The sequence below is a fragment of the Ambystoma mexicanum genome, chromosome 11 (assembly GCF_040938575.1).
Source record: "Ambystoma mexicanum isolate Mex_15411 chromosome 11, UKY_AmexF1_1, whole genome shotgun sequence".
Lineage (NCBI taxonomy): Eukaryota > Metazoa > Chordata > Amphibia > Caudata > Ambystomatidae > Ambystoma > Ambystoma mexicanum.
This window is the reverse complement of record NC_090934.1, coordinates 108,970,133-108,993,580: the sequence shown is the minus strand read 5'-3', so window position 1 is coordinate 108,993,580 and position 23,448 is coordinate 108,970,133. Positions and strand designations below refer to the sequence as shown.

Sequence of the window (23,448 nt, the reverse complement as noted above, 5' to 3'; positions counted from 1 at the left end):
TATTGATTTCTTAATATGCTACTGGTTTTGATGTCTCCTTCCCGGCAAAAGTAGCCATATATATGTTTGATGGAAATGCTGGATCTGATGTGCTTCTTCCTTCCGATCCTATGACACGTGTTCTCTGTTAACGCAAGTGCCCTTATCTCCCCCATTCCCCCTAAAGCCAACACTATGTGAGTTCGGGACCTCATTCCTATCTCGACTGCTCACTGTAATTCTGCCTTTTGCATTCCCACGAAGGCCTTATCCGACTGCAAGAGCTCATAATGGCCCCGTCCCGGTACAACATCCGCCTGAAGATCCGCCAGCTGCCCCTGGAGTCGGAGGACGCGCGGCCCTTGCTGAAGGAGATGAAGCGCGGCCGGGAGTTCCGGATCATCTTCGACTGCAGTCACACCATGGCGGCCCAGATCCTCAAGCAGGTGAGCGTGGGACCATTGCGCCGCGAGCTGGAGCTGTCTGCGCGCGGGCCCAGCCCCCCCCCCCCTACACCCCGGGACCCCATTACCAGCCCCTTCCTTGTGAGATGGGTAGATGAAATGCCTTCACTTGCCGCTCCCTCAAGAATGTAGGCGTAGAGAGGAATCCTGAGCCTCACATCAAACACAACTGCCTTATGTGTTCTTGTAAATTTCGCCCAAATGTGCTTGTTTTTTTTTTTTTTAACCTTTTTGTTTTTGTATTGATGTGTTTTTCTCTGCACTGTCAAGCTGTTTCGCTTTGTACATTTCTGCCACGTTCTATACCAAGTTTTCTATCCAAAACATGACAAATGTCCACCCCTGCTTGTTCAGTTTCCAGGTGCTACGTCTGCAGTCATTACAGAAGACCACCACACAGATATTTAAAAAACAGGAATTGGCCAAGCTAACATATTTGTTTCCTCTGTCCACATGTTTGCCTATGCTGCTGTCTGCCCTCTCTTCCCTTCTCTGTCCCAAGGGGCTAACTCCTCTTCTATGCCTGTGCAACTGCAAAGCGCACTGATCTCTTTCCCACACACCAGCATTGAAGAGGGGCTACCCCTGGGAGAAGAGTGCGGCTTCACAGAACCCTCCACGCCCCTCTCATGCTGTACTTGACTGCAGGAGTGGGGAGAGGGGTGTTGTCTAGATGAGTGCACCAATGCTGCAGCTTGAGTGTTTTGGTCCTTTCCTTGCTCTGCCGCCTCCTTTAGCAAGATCCGCTGTACCTTCCCCCACTGTACACAACCTGCTACCATATAGGCAGAGGAAGGAAACACTTTGCAGGCCTTGCAATAGGAGAGGCTCTACGCTTTCCATGACATCATGAAATGAGGAAACAGGCTATAGCCAGCCCCGTTGCAATGCAATATTTACACTGATTAGAAGTGTTGTGGCTGTGCTACTGAGAGACATCGATGTGGCATGAACTAGATTGGCACACAAATAACAATGTGCATGCATAGCTCGTTGTGGGCAATGGCCTATGGCATTGCCTGGCTTCAGGATGGCGAATATAGGGACACCAGAAGATGTCGAAGCCATCAATGGTGATGTTGATTTACCCTACACCCATGCCATGCTTTGTTATAGATTTGATATGTAAGTGCTGCATTGAACAAACAGAACAAAGGGCCTCATTATGAGTTGGGCGGTAACTGTTAAAATTGGCAGTAACTGGGTTACCGCCAATTGTACCACTATGTCAAATTATGAGGTTGGGTTGTGAGTAGAGGGATTACCTCCAGCAAACTCGTGGAGGTAAATCTTCCCACTCAAAGCTGAAACTTCATCAGAAAGGGCGGGATTGCTGCAGCAGTAATTCCACCATGTTTTGTTTTTACAATAAAAGCCCAATTTAGTCCAATGGACCCAAAATAAATGGTGACTTGCACTGCCACTATCACTTGTAATCAGGCGGAAATCCCGCCTGACCAAGTGGCGGTAACAGTAATGTGTGTTCAGTGGATTTTTTGCTAAATTACCACCTAACTCGTAACAAGGGCCAAATATTTTAAAAAGGAAACAAGTATGTCACTCAAGCATCCGCAGTTATTCTCATACAGTTGTCTTCAAACGGGGCACAGAATATTTAAAAAGGGATGAAGATAACTGTTTTTCATATAAAAAAGGATTAAAGTGACTGGTTTTACAAGAAAATAGAAGCAATAGATATTCTGCATCCATTTTAAAGAGCCTGATCACTCCCCCCACCCCTCAGTTGGGCCCCCTAGGGTGGCCAACCCTAGGCAGGGTGGTGGGGGGCACGAAATAATATGTTTACTCAAGGGTGAGTTTGAACACCCCTCTTCTAATATGTTGAAGGATTCCTCGAGGGATCTCTGTTGGTTTCAAGGGGAGTCCTGCTGAAGGTCCGCTACCTCTTTGTGGACTCCCATTGCACAGCCCCAATTACCTGCTAAAGATCTGCTGCACAAACTGTGTCATTTCAGCGGTTCTTGGCCACTATGCTCTGGGGGATGGGGGCTTCATGTTCAGGGCACCGATAGCTTAGGGCACCGTATCCTTAATGCTAAGTCGAAGACAAGCCAATGGAAACCTTTTTTCTCGTTGGTACCAAGCCCACTTAGCACTGCATGGTTTACACATGTTTGGCCTGATGCCCACCTTGATGCCCACCTTCATTGGTTGGTAATGTATTGCTGCTCAATCTTGGCATGCAGACCTGCTCCTCTAGATGTATTTTCCTGATGTGTTGTTAAATATGAAGACAACATCGCAAGACAATTGGCATATAGGACTGAATCAACAATATTGCCACATTCTTTCGGTGTGGTGTGGCTTAAAAGGAGAGCGATGGAAAACAGTCAGTAAGTAACAAGTGAACAGAAAACTAACACCTAGGTTTGAACTGGTTGCTTAGCAGGGCACTTACTATGGTTAATTCGCTGAAAACAAAGGAATTTTGTGTCTGTGTTTCAGAGATTGGTCACTGTTGTTAAAAAGATGTCCCTTTGCTGCAGCCCAAATGCTTTTGCTTCAAGATCAGTTGGAAATGTGTTTCCACTATAAGAAACCAAGTCATGTGCCTAGAAGGTCAACCCTCCGGCCCAGTTCATTGATCCACAGGTTGAGTTTAATACACGTATAGCCTATGGCAATCATTTTCCTGCCATTAGACTCACCATGCAAACCCTTGTGCACTCCTATTTTGATGATTTTGACCTAAAATCAAAGGACAAGCAGAAGATTAATCTAATTGCATTTTCACTTAAAACTACCAATCAAAATACAACAGTACAGTGATAGTTTATCATTTAAAAAAAAAAAATACGTTACAATGTTCTTGTGACCCTTTTGTAAACGTTCTATGGCTCACTAGGCGCATGTTTGTACACCATGTAACTATTGCTTAGCATGAGGGTTCAAGTTTTATTTAACATAGTGACTAGAATGTTTACAGTAGTCTTACATCAGTGTAAACATTCTTCTTACAGGAAACACTCGTGAAAATAACGTGTAAAGGTTTGCAACACTGTTGTAACGTGGCATGCTTCTTGATTTCCCAGTGTACACATTTTTGCAAACAATCATAAACCTAAAATACGTTTGTAACTGAAGGATTTGTATGTTTTCCATTCAACAAAATACCAACACAATGTTTTATTTAAAAAATGTTTGCAGGAGCATTGTAATTAACTTTTGGAAAATGTTTACACATTTAAGACAATTGGTAATCAACCATTCTAGTAGACTTCTGGTTGCATCTTGAACAGCCTCGTGCTTTGCTTTAATCTGCAATCCAATTTTAGAGAAGCAGTGATTAACAATAATGCTCACATTTATATAAACTTTCTAAATGGTAACAATTATATATTGCCTTCCTAACCTGACATCTGGAACATGGGCGCTATAAGGAAATGATTAGAGGTGGTTCTAGGTTCTTAGTGAGAGTCTTCACATTGGTGAGTTCTCATTTCATATACGAATAGGAAGCAGGATATAAGGTGATTTGTATTTCAAGGTGGTTGGGGTTACAATGATGGAATTTTGTCTGTAGGATTTGTTAAGGATGAACTAGAAATGTTTTTTGCATGCCAATGATGCATCCACTAAAACATTCCTCAGATTTGGCTAAAATGAAAACAATAATTCAGCTAAATATAACTTGTCTTCTTGCATTATTAACTTCAGAAATGTAACTGCTTGTATTAACCAACACATGTAACTACAGCACTGCATACCGCCTCCAAGCCATTATAAACCATGCCGGTAGAAAGGGAATTGGAGGGGAATAGGAGGGGTATAAAATAATGGAAAGGAGTGGGGAAAGGAGGCAGTGAGGTTGGAAGAGATATTGGGGGTCGGGTGAAAAGAAACAGGCTCTACCTGCAGGGCCTCAGTTAAGGAAATATTTTCCCGGCAGGTTGGGGCTATTCACTGGGCAAATGAATGGTCTTTAAATAGGCAAACCTGAAAACAAGAGGTTGTATCAGTGAAGTGGCACACAATCTCACTGCACGAGAAATAGAGAGAGAGAGAGAGAGAGAGAGAGAGAGAGAGGGAGGTGTCTCACATATGCACATCCCAACCTCTTGTCTTCTAGTCATCAGAAAAAGCAAGGAGGACGAAAGGAGACCCTGCTAGGCACCGGCCCATAGTCTCCACGGGACAGGACACCTCTAGGTGCAGGACCTTAGGTCGGGGCACTTTCAGAGTAAGTCCCCTAGGTCCCCCTAGGATGGGTCACTTTCAGTTGCCTGCCCTTAGGTCTGCTTAGATTGAGGCACTTCCAGGTGCAGGACGCTAGGTCTCCTTAGGTCGGGGCACTTTCGGATACAGGCCCTTAGGTCTCCTTAGGTCGGGAACTTTTGGCTGCAAGCTCCTAGGTCTTTTTAGGTCGCAGAATATGCAGGTGCAGGTCTATAGTTCTCCTCAGTTCTGGGAACCTCCGGATTCAGGCACCTAGATCCCCTTAGGTTGGGGCACCTCTGGAAGCAGGCCTCTATGTCCCCTCAGGTCGAGACAGTTCCAGATATAGGCCCCTAGGGCTGCTCAGGTCTGGTCACTTGCAGGTGCAGGCTCCTAGGTATCCTTAGGTTGGAGGTCCTCTGGAAGCAGGCCTCTATGACCCCTCAGGTGGAGACATTTCCAGATGCAGGCCCCTAAGTCTGCTCAGGTCGGGTCACTTGCAGGTGCAGGCTCCTAGTTATCCTTAGGTTGGAGGACCTCTGGAAGCAGGCCTCTATGTCCCCTCAGGTCGAGACACTTCCAGATATAGGCCCATAGGGCTGCTCAGGTCGGGATACTTGCAGGCGCAGGCACCTAGGTCCCCTTACGTCGGGTCACTTGCAGGTGGAGGCGCATAGGTCCAGGTCAGGGCCCTTTCAGATGCAGGCCCCTAGGTCTCCTTATGTCGGGTCGGGACACTTCAAGATGCAGGCTCGTAGGTATCCTTAGGTTGGGGCACCTCTGGAAGCAGGTCTCTAGTCCCCTCAGGTCGAGACACTTCCAGATGCAGGTACCTAGGTCTGATCAGGTCGGGTCACTTGCAGGTGCAGGCTCCTAGGTATCCTTAGGTTGGAGGGCCTCTGGAAGCAGGCCTCTATGTCCCCTCAGGTCGAGACACTTCCAGATATAGGCCCCTAGGGCTGCTCATTTCTGGTCACTTGCAGGTGCAGGCTCCTAGGTATCCTTAGGTTGGAGGACCTCTGGAAGCAGGCCTCTATGTCCCCTCAGGTCGAGTCACTTCCAGGTGCAGGACCCTAGGTCCGCTCAGGTCGGGTCACTTGCAGGTGCAGGCTCCTAGGTATCCTTAGGTTGGAGGTCCTCTGGAAGCAGGTCGCTATGACCCCTCAGGTCGAGACATTTTCAGATGCAGGCCCCTAAGTCTGCTCAGGTCGGGTCACTTGCAGGCGCAGGCTCCAAGGTATCCTTAGGTTGGAGGACCTCTGAAAGCAGGCCTCTATGTACCCTCAGGTCGAGACACTTCCAGATGCAGGCCCCTAGGTCTGCACAGGTCGGGTCACTTGCAAGTGCAGGCTCCTAGGTATCCTTAGGTTGGAGGACCTCTGGAAGCAGGCCTCTATGTCCCCTCAGGTCAAGACACTTCCAGATATAGGCCCATAGGGCTGCTCAGGTCGGGACACTTGCAGGCGCAGGCACCTAGGTCCCCTTAAGTCGGGTCACTTGCAGGTGGAGGCCCATAGGTCCAGGTAAGGGCCCTTTCGGATGCAGGCCCCTAGGTCTCCTTATGTCGGGACACTTCAAGATGCAGGCTCGCAGGTATCCTTAGGTCGGGGCACCTCTGGAAGCAGGTCTCTATGTCCCCTCAGGTCGAGATACTTCCAGATGCAGGCCCCTAGGTCTGCTCAGGTCGGGTCACTTGCAGGTGCAGGTTCCTAGGTATCCTTATTGGAGGACCTCTGGAAGCAGGCCTCCATGTACCCTCAGGTCGAGACACTTCCAGATGCAGGCCCCTAGGTCTGCTCAGGTCAGGTCACTTGCAGGTGCAGGCTCCTAGGTATCCTTAGGTTGGAGGACCTCTGTAAGCAGGCCTCTATGTCCCCTCAGGTCGAGATACTTCCAGATATAGGCCCCTAGGGCTTCTCATTTCTGGTCACTTGCAGGTGCAGGCTCCTAGGTATCCTTAGGTTGGAGGACCTCTGGAAGCAGGCCTCTATGTCCCCTCAGGTCGAGACACTTCCAGGTGCAGGCCCCTAGGTCTGCTCAGGTCGGGTCACTTGCAGGTGCTGTCCCCTAGGTCTCCTTAGGTCGGGTCACTTGCAGGTACAGGCCCATAGGTCCAGGTCAGGGCCCTTTCGGATGCAGGCCCCTAGGGCTGCTCAGGTCTGGTCACTTGCAGGTGCAGGCTCCTAGGTATCCTTAGGTTGGAAGTCCTCTGTAAGCTGGCCGCTATGACCCCTCAGGTCGAGACATTTTCAGATGCAGGCCCCTAAGTCTGCTCAGGTCGGGTCACTTGCAGGTGCAGGCTCCAAGGTATCCTTAGGTTGGAGGACCTCTGGAAGCAGGCCTCTATGTCTCCTCAGGTCAAGACACTTCCAGATATAGGCCCATAGGGCTGCTCAGGTCGGGACACTTGCAGGCGCAGGCACCTAGGTCCCCTTAGGTCGGGTCACTTGCAGGTGGAGGCCCATAGGTCCAGGTCAGGGCCCTTTCGGATGCAGGCCCCTAGGTCTCCTTATGTCGGGACACTTCAAGATGCAGGCACGCAGGTATCCTTAGGTCGGGGCACCTCTGGAAGCAGGTCTCTATGTCCCCTCAGGTCGAGACACTTCCAGATGCAGGCCCCTAGGTCTGCTCAGGTCGGGTCACTTGCAGGTGCAGGCTCCTAGGTATCCTTATTGGAGGACCTCTGGAAGCAGGCCTCCATGTACCCTCAGGTCGAGACACTTCCAGATACAAGCCCTTAGGGCTACTCAGGTCGGGTCACTTGCAGGTGCAGGCCCCTAGGTATCCTTAGGTTGGGGGACCTCTGGAAGCAGGCCTATATGTCCCCTCAGGTCGAGACACTTCCAGATGCAGGCCCCTAGGTCTGCTCAGGTCGGGTCACTTGCAGGTGCCGGCCCCTAGGTCTTCTTAGGTCGGGTCACTTGCAGGTACAGGCCCATAGGTCCAGGTCAGGGCCCTTTCGGATGCAGGCCCCTAGGGCTGCTCAGGCCTGGTCACTTGCAGGTGCAGGCTCCTAGGTATCCTTAGGTTGGAGGTCCTCTGGAAGCTGGCCGCTATGACCTCTCAGGTCGAGACATTTTCAGATACAGGCCCCTAAGTCTGCTCAGGTCGGGTCACTTGCAGGTGCAGGCTCCAAGGTATCCTTAGGTTGGAGGACCTCTGGAAGCAGGCCTCTATGTACCCTCAGGTCGAGACACTTCCAAATGCAGGCCCCTAGGTATGCACAGGTCGGGTCACTTGCAAGTGCAGGCTCCTAGGTATCCTTAGGTTGGAGGACCTCTGGAAGCAGGCCTCTATGTCCCCTCAGGTCAAGACACTTCCAGATATAGGCCCATAGAGCTGCTCAGGTCGGGACACTTGCAGGCGCAGGCACCTAGGTCCCCTTAGGTAGGGTCACTTGCAGGTGGAGACCCATAGGTCCAGGTCAGGGCACTTTCAGATGCAGGCCCCTAGGTCTCCTTATGTCGGGACACTTCAAAATGCAGGCTCGCAGGTATCCTTAGGTCGGGGCACCTCTGGAAGCAGGTCTCTATGTCCCCTCAGGTCGAGACACTTCCAGATGCAGGCCCCTAGGTCTGCTCAGGTCGGGTCACTTGCAGGTGCAGGCTCCTAGGTATCCTTATTGGAGGACCTCTGGAAGCAGGCCTCCATGTAGCCTCAGGTCGAGACACTTCCAGATATAGGCCCTTAGGGCTACTCAGGTCGGGTCACTTGCAGGTGCAGGCTCCTAGGTTTCCTTAGGTTGGGGGACCTCTGGAAGCAGGCCTCTATGTCCCCTCAGGTCGAGACACTTCCAGATGCAGGCCCCTAGGTCTGCTCAGGTCGGGTCACTTGCAGGTGCCGGCCCCTAGGTCTCCTTAGGTCGGGTCACATGCAGGTACAGGCCAATAGGTCCAGGTGAGGGCCCTTTCGGATGCAGGCCCCTAGGTCTCCTTATGTAGGGACACTTCCAGATGCAGGCTCCTAGATCTGCTCGTGTCGGGTCACTTGCAGGTGCAGGCACCTAGGTCCCCTTAATTTGTGACACCCCTGATAGCAGGCCTCTATGTCCACTCAGGTCGAGACACTTCCAGATAACAGCCCCTAAGTCTGCTCAGGTCGGGTCACTTGCAGGTGCAGGCACCTAGGCCCCCTTAGGTTGGGGCACCCCTGGAAGCAGGTCTCTATGTCCCCTCAGGTTGAGACACTTCCAGATGCAGACCCCTGGGTCTGCTCAGGCCGGGTCACTTGCAGGTGCAGGCTCCTAAGTATACTTAGGTTGGGGCACCTCTCGAAGCAGGTCTCTATGTCTTCTCAGGTCGAGACACTTCCTGATGCAGGCCCCTAGGTCTGCTCATGTCGGATCACTTGCAGGTGCAGGCACCTTGGTCCCCTTAGGTTGGAGCACCCCTGATAGCAGGCTCTATGTCCCCTCAGGTCGAGACACTTCCAGATTCAGGCCCCTAGTCCTGCTCATGTCGGGTCACTTGCTGGTGCAGGCACCTAGGTCCCCTTAGGTTGGGGCACCCCTGATAGCAGGCCTCTATGTCCACTCAGGTCGAGACACTTCCAGAAACAGGTCCCTAAGTCTGCTCAGGTCAGATCACTTGCAGGTGCAGTCAGCTTTTTCTTGGTCCCCGCCACTCTCGCCCCTTCCACTAGTCCAGCATTTGTTCCTGCAGACTGTTCTCACTAGGCAGCAACATCGCCTCATGATGTTTCTGCACTCATTCCATTGTTCAGCTGACAGATTGAAGCCAGCATCTTGGAGGATGATGTTGAAATGAGCATCCCTGCTTCCCACTCCGGCCCCAAAGCACCGTTAAGTTGTCCTGCTGGGGTCAGTGGGGGGAAAGATGAAGGGCTTTCGTAGACAGCATGAACCTGGGGGACCTTCATCAAATTGACATTGAGGATTCCATAACCTATGCTCTACTGATCTCCAAAATGTCATTGGATCCACCCTGCACCTGGTTCAGCCCTAAAGCATAGAGTTGGGGATTACCCTGTGTTTCATGTTTTTATGTATTTTGCACTGTGCCTCCATGTCATTTCAGCTTGCATTGTCTTTGCTACGCAACACTCCTGGCCCAAGAATAATGTCCACATTCATGAATCCACATTAGCACCGGGGCAGGAGGAGCCATCCAATCATATAACTAGGAACGCGGGCTTGAACTGCTGGTACAAGCCTGCGTTACAAGCCGCCTGATGGCCGACCTCCTGCGTGCCATCTTCCCCCCACACTCTGTCCTATTTATTTTTAGTTTCACCCAACCACCTACTTACCTTATCTTGGTGGCGGCGGGTGCAGCCGCCGCTGCATCAGCTCCTTCCTTTCGTTCTCGCAGGCTGCCATGGAAAAGAAAGAGGGGCTCCCCCTTCCCTTTTCGAGGTGCCCATCTTGGCAAAGGATGTCCCTTCATACAGTGGGACGTCACGCGCACCCCACTGTTGGAAGAAAAATCCTTTTTTTTTTAGAATCCCGGGTTTCTGCTTTGGAAACCCGGGGTGCAAATGGCCTTCATCCCCCCCTTCCAGGTGCTGGAATGGGGGTTAATGGCACAGAACCCTTGTTATCCACCCTTGATTCTTTCTGGCTGACAACTTGGGCTGTTATCACTGCTCCAGCCCCTGGAATGGGGGATGAACGCCACATTTAAAAAACATGACCAACAAACCAATGCTTTATGGCAACGTTGAATATTCCATTGGCATGAAAAGACTTACTCCGGTCATGAGTTTGATCTTGGATTATATATATATATATATATATATATATATATATATATATATATATATATATATATATATATATATATATATATATATATTATTATTAAGTGTATTATAGTTAGTTAACTTTTCACTGTATTCTTACAGCTGTTAAAGCAGCATACACAAAATATACAATATACAAAGTACAGTGTATACAATACCCCACACATACAGACAGTCTTTTGACCAATGGAGGGCAGTTTGCATGCATTTCCTTGTTAAAATATACTCACACAATCACCCTATGGGACACTTAGGTCCAGGTTTAACATTTCTACAATTTCTCACCAGAGAAAAACATATATTATTACAATATGAAGTTTGATCTGAAATGATTACAATTTCTCGATCGAGTTCTTGTAGGAAATAGGTTGGTTTTCTTAGAAGTTAGATCCACTACCTAAGGGATTGGCCCTCATTCCGAGGTTGGTGCTAGTCATAGCGCTATTAGCACCAATACCGGTACCGCCACCGACTTGGTGGTATGGGAAACTTGCCGGTCTATTCCGACCATTGCGGGACCGGTAAGTCCCCATTTGAAAAGCCATTCTGCATTCCCATTTGAGGCCCCATAGGGCTTAATGGGAAGGGGGAAGGCGTCAATAACGGTACTTCAAATTGCCTGGTAAAACCAGGCGTTAAGGGAGGGACCCGCAAAGGGACCTCGGAATAGGGCGCAAAGGGATTACCGGCCCCGGTGTCATTACCGGTGCCCAGTATCCCTTTGCGCCCATGTCGTAATGAGCCCCATTGAGTTGTTTTCTTTGAGAAAACTGATCACCTCTAGATGCTTTGATGAATGTATCGACCCAATTCATTGATTTTGAAAGCTGCTTGATTGAGCGCACTGGCACTGCAATTCCTCCACAGCTCTTATGCGCTATACCTCCCACGGGGCAAAAACATATCATTATGTTGGAGAGAAGGTAGCTCATTGTCTATGCCCATTGATTCAATGGCCTCTCTGCTGAGGGTACAGATTTTGGATGGTGGCTTTCAGTAAATGGAAATCCTGATTGAATGTGAGGTGTGTGTGCTTTGCATCCATTTTAAAAGTAACATGGGAAAAAAGATTGAAATTCTATGATTAACCTTTCCTTCTCTTCTTCCCTCGGAGGCCATGACGATGGGGATGATGACCGAGTACTACCACTTCATCTTCACCACTCTGGTAAGTCATTAGTGTGTGCACATCAATTGTTTGCTTCCTTCTTGAAATCTGTGCATCCCTTTGCTGGGGTCCAAATCGAGGCTAAGCGTATGTGTTTGTAGGGGATGGAGACGAGGACTTTCATCACCTTTTCCTCCTATTGCCATGGAAATTAGTTTCTTTTGTTATTTCGCACTCCTAAAATATTCAATAGACTATGGGCACTCATTATAGTGTGGACTACAACTCCCAAGATCCTTCCTTACTAACTATGCTGGCTTGAGAGCATACATTGACTTTCAAGTATCAAGGGACACGTTGTTAAACCCATTTGAGTTCCAAGGACCATAGATTAGTACACTATGAAAAATGTAAATATATATATGTGTACTTTTTTGGGAACAGCAGTGTCTGCTTCGACTGAAATGTCTTAAAATATCACTTTAAATAATGGCAAAGACATTCTCCGGAACACCACAAAGATGAGCATAAGCGATTAGTCAGTTTATTAGTGTGTGAACATAGTGGGACATAGACCCTGGTTAAAAAAAAAAACTAAAAAAACTGGTGACTTACATAGGTAACATCAACATAGTGGGGGAAATGCTGAAATTAAAGAGGTGTACTCTACAAATATAAACAGGTGCATTATTACAGTATTACATGGCACTGTAGGGAGTGGTGGGATGAGTTCGGTGAACATGATATGATATGATAGGTTATTTATAACTCGCTTAATACCCAGAGGTTTCTAAGGGCAGACCAGGGGATCGAACTTCTGTTGCTCCGTGTTATCTGCTTCCAAGGTGAGCATGTTGCCCCTGAGTTATCCTCTCGAAAGGAAAGGGGTGGAGGGAGCTCCCTCTTTGGCGCATAGGTGATGTTAAGCCAAGCTGCTGGGCTGACATTGGTTGTATTTAGGAGCCGGTACCAATAGACCGGGCAAGTAGGGAGAAATAGCAAAAGTGAAAATATGCACAGCGAGTCGTGGGACAGTGGGGCGCAGTGGAGAGGAGGAGCAGCGGGAACAAGATGGGGTGTTGGCAACGATACAGTCGGCCAGTTACGGAGTAGCAAGACCATTAATAGAATTACAGACTAGGAGAAGTAACTAGGAAAGGGGGTGGTTGTGCATGGAGACCCAACCATGTCCACCATTGTTTGTTCAACTACATTTGGTCGATGTAACCAAATAAACATTTGTATATACATATGGATGAATGTGTATGAATGGGGGGTGGACAGGTTGTAGTGAGGGAGTGTAGGGTTCCCCATTATTTAAAAATAAGAAAACCTGCTTGATTTCAGTTTGACTAATCACAGTCGACCAAAAAAGAGGCTATCAAAAGATAGTCTATCAAACAGAGCAGAACCAACCAATCAGAATGGTGTAGGTAGGTAGGTAGAAGTTGGAGATGATCTTGATAAATTGTAGAACATAGGGTTGCAAAGTGAAGGACTTTGTCGTGGGAGGAAGTAATAGGGACACAGGCCAGGGAATAGGCATGAGCACAAGTGTGAAGTATGGATTTGATTCACGGTGTAAGAAATTGCCATTTTTTTCTGAATGTTGAGAAGGTTAATATGAGCAGCATAGTCGGTGGTGAATTGTTGCAGTGAGAAGTCACTATTGAAGAAGATCCCAAGGTTGTGATCCTTGGACGAGGGGGATAGAAGTTCAGAAGGGAAGCAGATAGGAGAAGGAGGATAGGGATGGCATTGGAACCTGGGTGAAAGATGACTTCCATTTTTGAAGAGTTCCTGCATGTGAGAGCAGAGAGCCATCCATTCACTGATTGCAGTAAAACAGTTGGTAATTGTTTCTGAGATGACTGGGGTAATGGAGGGAAAAAGAGACAGATATGGGTGACATAAGCAAAGTGATCATAGTGAACGCCAAAGGACGAGATAGGTCTACCTAGGTCATGTGCATAGCGGGTGAAGAGCAGAGGTCCAAGGAATGATCCTTTCAGGATGCCAGCAGGGAGAGCAGCGAGTACAGAGGTTTGGGAATCATGTGATATCTTGAAGGAACCAACTTCCAGGTAAGTGGCAATCCTGGATAGAGCATGTTTGCCAAAATCAAGGTTTTGAAGAGTGAGAAAAAAGAGAGGAGTGGTCAACAGTGTTGAAAGCAGCATAGTGGTCCAAAACAAAGTGTATTGCCTGGAGCGGTGAGTGTCAGAGAGAACGTTGGAGACGTGCATGAATGCAGTCTTGGTGGAGTGTTTACTATGGAAGCCAGAATAAAGTGCCTCTCCAAGGCCATAATCCCCAGACTACTTTGTGACCTGGTTCACGACCTCCCACTCAAGGACCTATGAATAATGGGTTAGGAGGGAATCCAGGCACTGGTTTGGGATCTATGTGATTTTTCCGTCGCAGAAAAATCTGCAACGGAAAAGTTTGCATGAGAAATATACGCACCACAAATGAGCGTACATTTCCCATATATCATTTAAAAAAACCTACAAAACCCACACCCCCACCCAAACCCACAACACACCCACAGCGCCAACACACCCCCACCAACACCCCTGACACATCCCCACGCACACCCTACTTACCTTGTAAAACGGTCTGTGTCCCTGTGGCGCCAGTTCCCTTTCACTTACGTGATCGGAAACCGGCACTGCAGTGTCCTTTTCCTTTTTTTTCTTTCTTTTTTTTTTGGGCCACCTGCAGAGGTTTCCCCCCACAAACCCCGCTCACTATACTGTACATTGTAGTGAGTGGGGTGTTGCACTGTGCAGCCCCAGTGTTATTTTTTTATTTATTGTTTTGGGTATACTGCGTGTGACACCCCTGCTGCCCCCCCAGTCTTTTTATTTAAATTTTTATGCATGCTACCAAAGGTTCGAACTTTTGATGTTCGAACCTTTGGTGGCATGGATTTACAACCTTTTTGTACAGGTCGGACTGTTTTTTGCGGTCATTTCTTCGTTTACCATAGTTTGCTGGAAGGCATGGGTCCGCAGAGGTGTTTTTCAAAAGGGGTCTGACAATTATAGATTTTATGGAGGCAGAAAAGGGTCCGGTCAAGGAGAGAGGTTAAAGAGCTTAGCAAGATGCTAGCAGGTGATTTTGGACAACATGTTTGACTGTTTGAGGAGCAAACTGGGTAAATTAGAATGAAAGATTGGTCAGCACTGTGAAAGATAGTTAATATGTTGATAGGAGATCATGGGGAGAAATAGCTGAATGTAAGGTAGAGGGAGATGGAGGACAGAAAGAGGGTGGAGGAGTGAGGGAGGGATGCCATGAGGTTGCCCACAGGGACCGGGGGGTTAGGTAGAGGTTAGATCAAGTGTGGCTGAAGGCTATGAGAGAAGGGAAGGAGGAGAATGAGTACAAGGAGGAAGGGAGGAATGCCAAAGTGCATGGTCGATGGTACAAGAAGGCAAGTGAAGGCAGTGGGGGAGGGGTGTATACAAGGAAGGCGATGGTATGAGAATGAACATGCATTTAGATATGCATTGGACAGTTGATTTAAACGGTGCTGAATAGTGACCTGAAAGGTTGTGTTTTTATTAACAGAAAAGTCCAAAACCTGACAAACAAAATGATGGCCTCCTTTTGAATACCTGCACACGTTATTTTAATTTAGCTTTTATACCATCACTAGATGGTTTTAGACCGCCAGAAAATGAGACCACAGCAGGCAAAATAATTTGAATTTAGTAACTTCCCAAAATGGCTCGTTCTACTCCCATGACCTCTACCCAGCATCTCCATGTACCCCATGCACCTGCTCCAGACACTCTAGCCTTCTGTGCCTATGCAACACCCCCACCCTCTGTGGCCAGGTCAGCATTATCATTGCCGCCACCCATCACCCTATGCGGCCAATAGATCTTCTGTGCCCCACTGTATCTCTGCGGCCCCCGTACCAGCCCTCTATTGTCCATCAGAACCCCTATCATTGTTCGGTGTACCCCTATGTGTTTTTGGCGAAAGAATAGATTCATATAGAGGAAGCCAATGAACAAAGCCCTCATTCGACTACTTACTCTCATCAGGGACTGCTGGCTCTGGTTGGCTGTCATCGCACAGGCCCTGGTAAATGTCACTTAAAATGAGTAAGGCTGCATCCCGTTTACCTCTAAGGCAATGTGTTCACCTACGTTTTGAAGAACTGGTACTTGTCTGTCTGCTTTAAAGCAAACTACTTTTCTTTGCACAGCTACCGCTTATTCTGGGAATGTGTCTGAAGAAGCAAGGACCAATATGTTCCTATGCATGTTTGTATTGGGTTTTATATGGCACAAACAAGCTGGGAACCAACCGAGTGCCACAAGAAGATAATGTCTGGAATACAAAAATATGCCTTCAATTAGAAGAAATGAATATGGCGATATCCCGCGCTGTGGTGGGCAGACATGGGGCCTCACTACGACCCGGGCGGTAAGGGAATACCGGTACCAGTAAGGGCACTGGTGCCAGTAATCCCTTACCACCCTATTCCGAGGTCCCTTTGAGGGTCCTCCCTTAACGCCTGCTTCTACCAGCTGTTAAGGACAGGACCCGCAAAGGGACTTTGGAGCTAATAACGGTACCGCAATTTGCGGTACCGTTATTAGCGCCTTCCCCATTCCCATTGAGCCCTATGGGGGCTCAAATGGGAATGGGGAAGGGCCATGGTGAATGGTGAATTACTGCCCCCGCCAACCTTGGAATGGGGCAGTAATTGCTCCATTCACCAATGCGGAATCGGTAAGGTTTTGGAGGCAACCATGGCCCAAATAGCGCCATGGCTACCGCCTGGGTCGTAATGATAAAGGCCCATGGTCTTTAACGGCTGCCAGCCTGAGCTAACGTGGGCCAGAGTGAAGTGAGGGTCTCGGAGATGGCTGGGGGCAGTTAGAGGCCATGTCTGCCCCCAACTTTGATGTTGAAAGCATTCATACCCTGGAGTTTATTCTCAGGAGAAAAAAAAGATGGCTGCCTCTATGGGGAAAGCTTGTGGTGGCCGGCAGCTAGGAGGAGCAGTGGGAGTGAGGAAGGGGTTTGGTTGGTTTTGTGGGAGTGGGGAGGCATCCGGGAGAGGATCCTGCTGCCTCCCCACATTAAATTAAAAAAAGACGCTGCCACCCGCGGAAGGGACTCAGGTGGCTAGAACAGTGGCCGGAGAATGTGTATTCTAGCCTCCACTTCCAGCCACCTGATTAAAGGCAGGGCATAGAGGGCTTTACTTACAGGCTTCTTCTCACATTGTTTGGTACCCTGTAAATGTCAACCATTTTTATTGTTGTTCCTGAATGTGTGCTACAATCTCCTGTAGTCCAACTCTTTCAAGTGTTCTATTGCTCATCAGTTTCTAGAACCAATAAAAACGGATATTTTAATAAAATTGAACATATCATTTTGTCTTTGCCATTTTTACTAATGAGGCTTAATTTGAATAGTGCTTCCCTAATTAACCCCTGATTCTAATCGTGTTTTCTTCTTCAATAGACTATACTTCCAGACAGTCGTTTGTCTTCCACAGTGGGAGTGATGAGGATGTATTAAAAATGGAGCTAAAACAATTACAGTGGACCGTTGTAGGCTCCTTAGAGGGCAATGCAAAATATTGTCCAAGTGCCAGCAGGAAGAGCAAATCTCATGGTACACGTGTCTTTTTCTCACAACCTGTGTACATTGTCATGTTCTGATGGTAGATACTATGACCACAGGCAAGCCATAAGCAAACCAACATCAGAAGAAGCACAGCTTTATAACACCAGAAAAGGTCATCCATAACCTTAGAATAGTGGAGAGAAGCCATCCACCCATAGAGTTGCCAACACACCACAGTGAAGGTTGCACCTCTAGACATGCTCTGGGAATGTAGACTCCATCTAAGGTGTCTGAAACCTTGAGCTTGGAATCATCTCCCCCAGAAGATACCTCACCTATAAGTATCTGGAAGGCTTGAGCTTGGTATCCTGGTCATTGGAAGGTGCATCACCTCTAGGGTTTCTGGAAGGCTTTAGTTTGGTAATTCGACGCGGGAGGATGCATCACCTATACAATGCCTGGAATGCCTGAGCTTGGTATACTCGCCCCTGGAAGATGCAGCGCCAATAAGAAGCATGTAATGCTTGATCTTGGTATCCTCGCCATAGGAAGATACATCACCTATAATGTGTCTGTGAACATTTAGCTTGGTATCCCCATCCATGGAAGAGGCACCACCTATTTGGTGTCTGGAAGGCATGAGCTTGGTATTGTAAGGAACACACAATGGCAATAGTGAAGACAAACACAAGTCAAGGGTGTTTATTAAACTTCAATGGGTTGGTATAATGCCTGTCTAACCCTCCGCCTAAAGATGGGAACAAACTACGACCATCAAATTAAAAAAAAAAACACAGTCCTAGTGGAGTCTTTTCAAAATAAAAAGGGCCTATACTAATAGACCTATTGCCAATCCTTACTTCTAAATACAATTGTTGTGGGTAAATGTTGTATGCTCAAGTAGTTTTCATGAAATAATAGGTCAGGATAGTTGAGTGGTAAGCTCCTACTTCCCCACATTTCAGCACGGGACAAGGCGCCACACTCGAGCTTGGACACGCTCTGGCTTCTGTGGCTCAAGGATGTAGTTCAGGACTTAAGTTAGGGCTTTCTGCGACAAAGTCGTTTCACTAAAACAAAGCCTCATGTTCACAGAATGCCTGGACACATACAAAACAAACAAAGTACCTCCTCTTCTTCAAGTTTTGTTTAAAGTTCACAAGTTTAAGGGTTCACCATTTCTAGTGGCTCTCTCTCAGCCGGGCTGGGACCATGGGTCCACCTCAGCCGGGCTCAGACCCTCTCAAATGCAAGTTTACAATAGGTCTCCCTCAGCCGAGTTTGGACCTGTTGTTCACACTCCTCCTTTATATTTAGTTCACTGTTCGCTATTGGCCTCCCTCAGCTGGGATCAGGCCTTTTATTTACAAGTTCAGAGAGCTCTACCTCAGCCCATTTTTAAACCTGTTGTTCACAATTGCTTCTTCTTTAGTTAATTAGAGACTTTCGATTGTGCAAGGCCTTTGCTTAACCTCTGCATAATCACTTTGATGTATTGCGCATTCATTCCTTTTTTGATACGATACACCAAAAAACAGAGACCTTCGACTGTGCACACCCACGGTGCCGGACTACTCTGTTATTTTATCCCTTCTTTGACACTTATATGCACCAGGCTTCTTTTGCTCTCGGAAACTCACTGGTTGCTGTGTTCACAGTTCTCCTGTATTCACCTTCATTCAGGGCACTACCAGCAGCTTGCAGCCAGCCTTCTCTCGGCTTCCTGGAGATTCATCTCCCTAGCCATGCCACAACCTCTCTCCAGCACTAAGTCGCGTCTTGGCTCCACATTCTTCTCTGGTCTCTCAAGGCTTGTTTCTGCACTCTGGCTTTCGGGGTACTCTCTGTGCTCTCAACTTCTCCCCAAAAGCTCTTTGGGTTCTCAGACCCCTCCTTAATCTTTATACACAAGGGTCTCCCTCAACCGGGCTCAGACCCCTCTCAGGTTTTTAAAAGAAATGCTTTTGTACTTCCAGTTACAGAATGCACTTCCTTGTATTTTGCTCCCAGTTCACCACCTCCCCGAAAACGCATTCTCACAGTTTGTGAGTAGCAGAAGCACAAGAGGATGTTTGGATGAGGTCAGGGTCCTCCCACCTTCCCCTCAGAGGCCTGGAATCTCCTGTTTCCCCCAGGGAAGGAGCTCTGATATGAGTGCTGCCAGGCAACCCCAGCTGTCCCTGGTTTGGCTTCCTGGAGGCACAGCTCCCACTTCACACTGCAGCCTCCCCTGCACTCACAGGTCCAGTGTCTGAGAAGTTCTTCCTCCTCCAGGCCTTCCAGGTTCTCTCCAGCTCAATTGGTCTAACTCTGGCTTCTCTGCACCTTGCAGAATCCCCAGCTCACTCAAAGTGTGCCTGTGTGCTCTGTCTTTTATACCATCTGGGAGATTGAACAGCTTTCAGATGGGAATGGTTGAGAAGGGGTGCCTGACCCTGCCTGGCCTCATAATCGGGACAAAATGGAGATTGCCCATAGGAATCCAAGGTACATTGGTTCCTATGGGCAATCTATGTAGCTCTGTTCCTCGTCTTCCTTGTGCCAGTGGTTTTCAAAATTGGGGCGTGGGAGACAGGGTAAGATTCACAATTTACTGCTAGAGTTGGGAAAGAATAAGATATTTGGTAATTATTGAAAGGGGAATACCACGTCTCACCCATGGGCATCCAACTCCCAATTCCCAAGGTGCCTCCACCCAAGTGATGCTCCTGCACTGGTCCAACCCTAGGGTCTGGATCTTAAGTCGATGGCTGTGCCCTCACCACCTGAGCTGAGGATCTAGGGGAAAAAGAAGTGAGAATACCTTTGGGACAAAGCGGCACACTTGAGCTTGGAACAACCTCTGTCTTCTGTGGCTTGAAGATTTAGTTCAGGACACAAGTCATGGCTTTCTGTGACAAAGTCGTTTCCCTAAAACAAAGACTCTTGTTCGCAGGATGCCTGGACACATAAAAAACAAAACAAAGTTCCTCTTCTTCTTCAGGTTTTCTTTAAAGTTCACAAGTTTAAGGTTTCACGGTTTCTAATGGGTCTCCCTCAGCATGGCTCAGACTCTGGGTCTCCCTCAGCCGGGCTTGGACCCCCTCAAAAGCAAGTTCCCAATAATTCTCCCTCAGCCAGGCTCGGACCTGTTGTTCACACTCCTCCTTTATACTTAGTTCATTGTTCACTACATGCCTCCCTCAGGCAGTCTCGGGTCTTTTATTTACAAGTTCACAGATCTAGCTCAGGCAGGCTCGGGCATGGTGTTCACAATTCTTTCTTCCCTAGTTAATCAAAGCCTTTCCACTGTGAGAGGTCTTTGCTTAACCTCTGCATGACCACTTTGATGTATTTCACATTCATTCCTTTTCTCATATCATACACCAAAAACAGAGACCTTCGCCTGGGCACACCTGCGGTGCCGGACCATTCTGTTATTTTATCCCTGCTTTAACACTTACACTCACCGGGTTTCTTTCGCTCTCGGAAACTCACTGGTTGCAGTGTTCATAGTTTTCCTGTATTTTGCCTTCATTCAGGGTATCACCAGAAGCTTGCAGCCTGCCTTCTTCCGGCTTCATGGGGATCCGTCTCCCTAGCCACGCCACAACCTCTCTCCAGCAGTGAATCTGCCCCTCGGCTCCACGTTCCCCTTTGGTATCTCAATGCTTATTTCTGCACTCTGACTTTCTGGGTCCTCTCCCTCGGCCGGGCTCAGACCCCTCTCAGTTTACAAAAAGAAATGGTTTTGGACTTCCAGTCCCAAAATGCACTTCCTTTTATTTTGCTCCCACTTCAGCACCTCCTCGAAAATGGAATTCTCATTATTTGGGAGCAGCAGAAGCACAATAGGATGTTTGGCTGAGGTCAGCATCCTGCCACCTGCCCCTCAGAGGCCTGGCTCTCCTGTTATGACACCCAGGGGAGGAGCTCTGATGTGAGTGCTGCCAGACAAGCCCAGCTGCCCTTGTTTTTTCTCCCTGGAGGCACAGCTCCCACTCCAAACTGCAGCCTCCCCTGCACTCAGAGGTCCACTGTCTGAGCAGTTCTTCCCCCTCCAGGCCTTTTAGGATTTCTCCATCTCGATTGGTCAAACTCTGGCTTCTCTCCACCTTCAAGCATCCCCAGCTCCCTCAAAGTATGCCTGTGTGTGCTGTCTTTTCTGCTTTCTTGGAGATTGAACAGATTTCACATGGGAATGGTTGCAAATGGAGCCCTGACCCTGCCTGACCTCATTATCAGGACAAAATGGAGATTGCCCACAGAAATCCATGGTATATTGGTTCCTATGGGCAATCTTTGTAGCTCTGTTCATCTTCTGCCTCGTCCCAGTGGTTTTCGAAATTGGGGAGGGGCAAGACAGGGTGAGATTTACAATATCCTGCTAGGGTTGGGAAAGAATAGTATGTTTGGTCATTAGAGAAATGGGGACTGCCGCCTGTCACTGGTGGGCATCAAACTCCCAATTCCCAAGGTCCCTCCACCCAGGTGATCCTCCCGCACTGGTCCACCCCCAGGGCCTGGATCCAAAGTCGATGGCCGTGCCCTTGCCACCTGAGCAGAGGATCTATGGGAAACAGAATTGAGAATACCCTTAGGTTTCTCACAGTATCCTTGCGTCTGGAAGTTGCATCATTTATAAGGTGTCTAGAAACATTTAGCTTGGTATCCCCACCTTTGGAAGAGGCATCACCAATAAGGATACTGGAAGCCTTGAGCTTTGTATCCTTGCCCTTGGGAGATGCATCACAATAAGTTGTCTGACAGGCTTGAGCTTGGTATCCTCACCTCCAGAAGATACACTACCTATAAGGCGTCTGATAGGCTTAAGGTTGGTACCAAGTATTATCCCCATTGGACGATGCATCATGTATAATGTGTCTAGAAGGCTTTAGCTTTGTATCCTCACCTCTAGAAGATACACTACCTATAAGGCGTCTGATAGGCTTAAGGTTGGTACCAAGTATTCTCCCCATTGGACGATGCATCATGTATAATGTGTCTGGAAGGCTTTAGCTTGGTATCCTCAGCCCTGTAAACAACATTACCTTATAAGGTATCTGGAAGGCTTGAAATTGGTATCCTCACCCTTGGATGATGCATCACCTATAAGGTTTCTGGAAGGCTTCAGCTAGGTATCCTCAGCCCTGGATGATGAGTCACCTTATAAGGTGTCTGGAAGTCTTGAACTTGGTATCCTCGCCCTTGGATGATGCATCACCTATAAGGTTTCTGGAAGGCTTGGGATTTGTATCCTCAGCTCCGGAAGATGCATCACCTTATGATGTGTCTGGAAGACTTGAGCTTGGACTCCTCGCCTCTGGAAGAAACATCACATAGGGAACAAAGACAGGACATCCAGAAGGTGAGCCAGAGTAGAAAGTCATCAAGAATGCAATGCATGTAACAAGAGTGCAAAGAAGATGTTCCTTCTCAACACTGGGTCCTGAGAGACAGAGCTTCTGTTTCATTATAGACCCTGCTTCGTGGGCATACCTTCTCTTGTTATTATGAAGTATGTGCATACAGTGTTGCAGTGCATGTTCTCTTCTGTTGCATGACCACACCAGGGTGCTGTGGTTGTCAGCATCACTTTTGAGTCGTGACATCTCAGCCGCTCTATGTCCCCCATGCATGCAATTTTACACATCCACGGTATGAAGTGGACAAGGAAAGTGTTAAGCAAGGCTAACCCTGTTATACCCTTTCCCATGTGCCACTCCGTCTCGTGGAAAAGTAAACACTGCCTGCAAATCTGCTTTGCAGGTGGCGTTTACTGGTAGATGTCTATGGAATCCACCTTTTTTTGACCAGGTGCAAAACCGGGGCAGATTGCATAGGAACCCACTTGGAGTATGCCTGTATGGAAATCTCATGCACTTCCTGCGTCGGCCCATTTAAAACGTGGCCGTGGGTGCAGTGGTCGAAATGTACGAAAACAGGTATTCTAACTATGTTTCCCTGCTGGCCTGCCTCCGCTCCTCACAAACCCCATCACCACGCCCTCTCCCACATGAAATGCAAACCCCCAAACAAACACACCTGCTGTTTAAGGGACAGTTCCATGCAGTGCACTGAAGTGCAAGTTTCAACTTCTTCCTACACTTTTATTTTAAAACTGAACCATTCCAGAAAGGTTTCTTTTTAAATGAAAAGTACAGAAACAGGAAAACTTTGTAAACATTTTTTATTTTTAAAGCAGAGGTGCACTTCGCCGAACCGCTCCCGCCCACTTCGTAACCTGCGTGGGTGTAATGTCGGCATTCACACAGTCTCAGAAGAGATGGCAGAATGGGGCCCCGTGCTCCAGAGCTCAAGACCCTCCAATATATTGGCGGCAGAGACAGGGAGATTGCTAGGACTGGAAAAGATCCGGGGCTC

The 23,448-nt window shown here is 48.1% G+C and overlaps 1 protein-coding gene across 2 annotated transcripts in view; it reads left to right on the top strand.

The window, feature by feature from the left end:
* Nucleotides 1-23,448, top strand: part of GRIK3 (glutamate ionotropic receptor kainate type subunit 3) — a 1,124,179-nt gene that overhangs the window by 609,692 nt on the left and 491,039 nt on the right. For both annotated transcript variants that reach the window (XM_069622638.1, XM_069622639.1), the window contains exons 4-5: nt 244-425; nt 11,494-11,547. In XM_069622638.1, the coding sequence (XP_069478739.1) occupies nt 244-425; nt 11,494-11,547 (236 nt within the window). The remainder of the gene's footprint in view (nt 1-243; nt 426-11,493; nt 11,548-23,448) is intronic.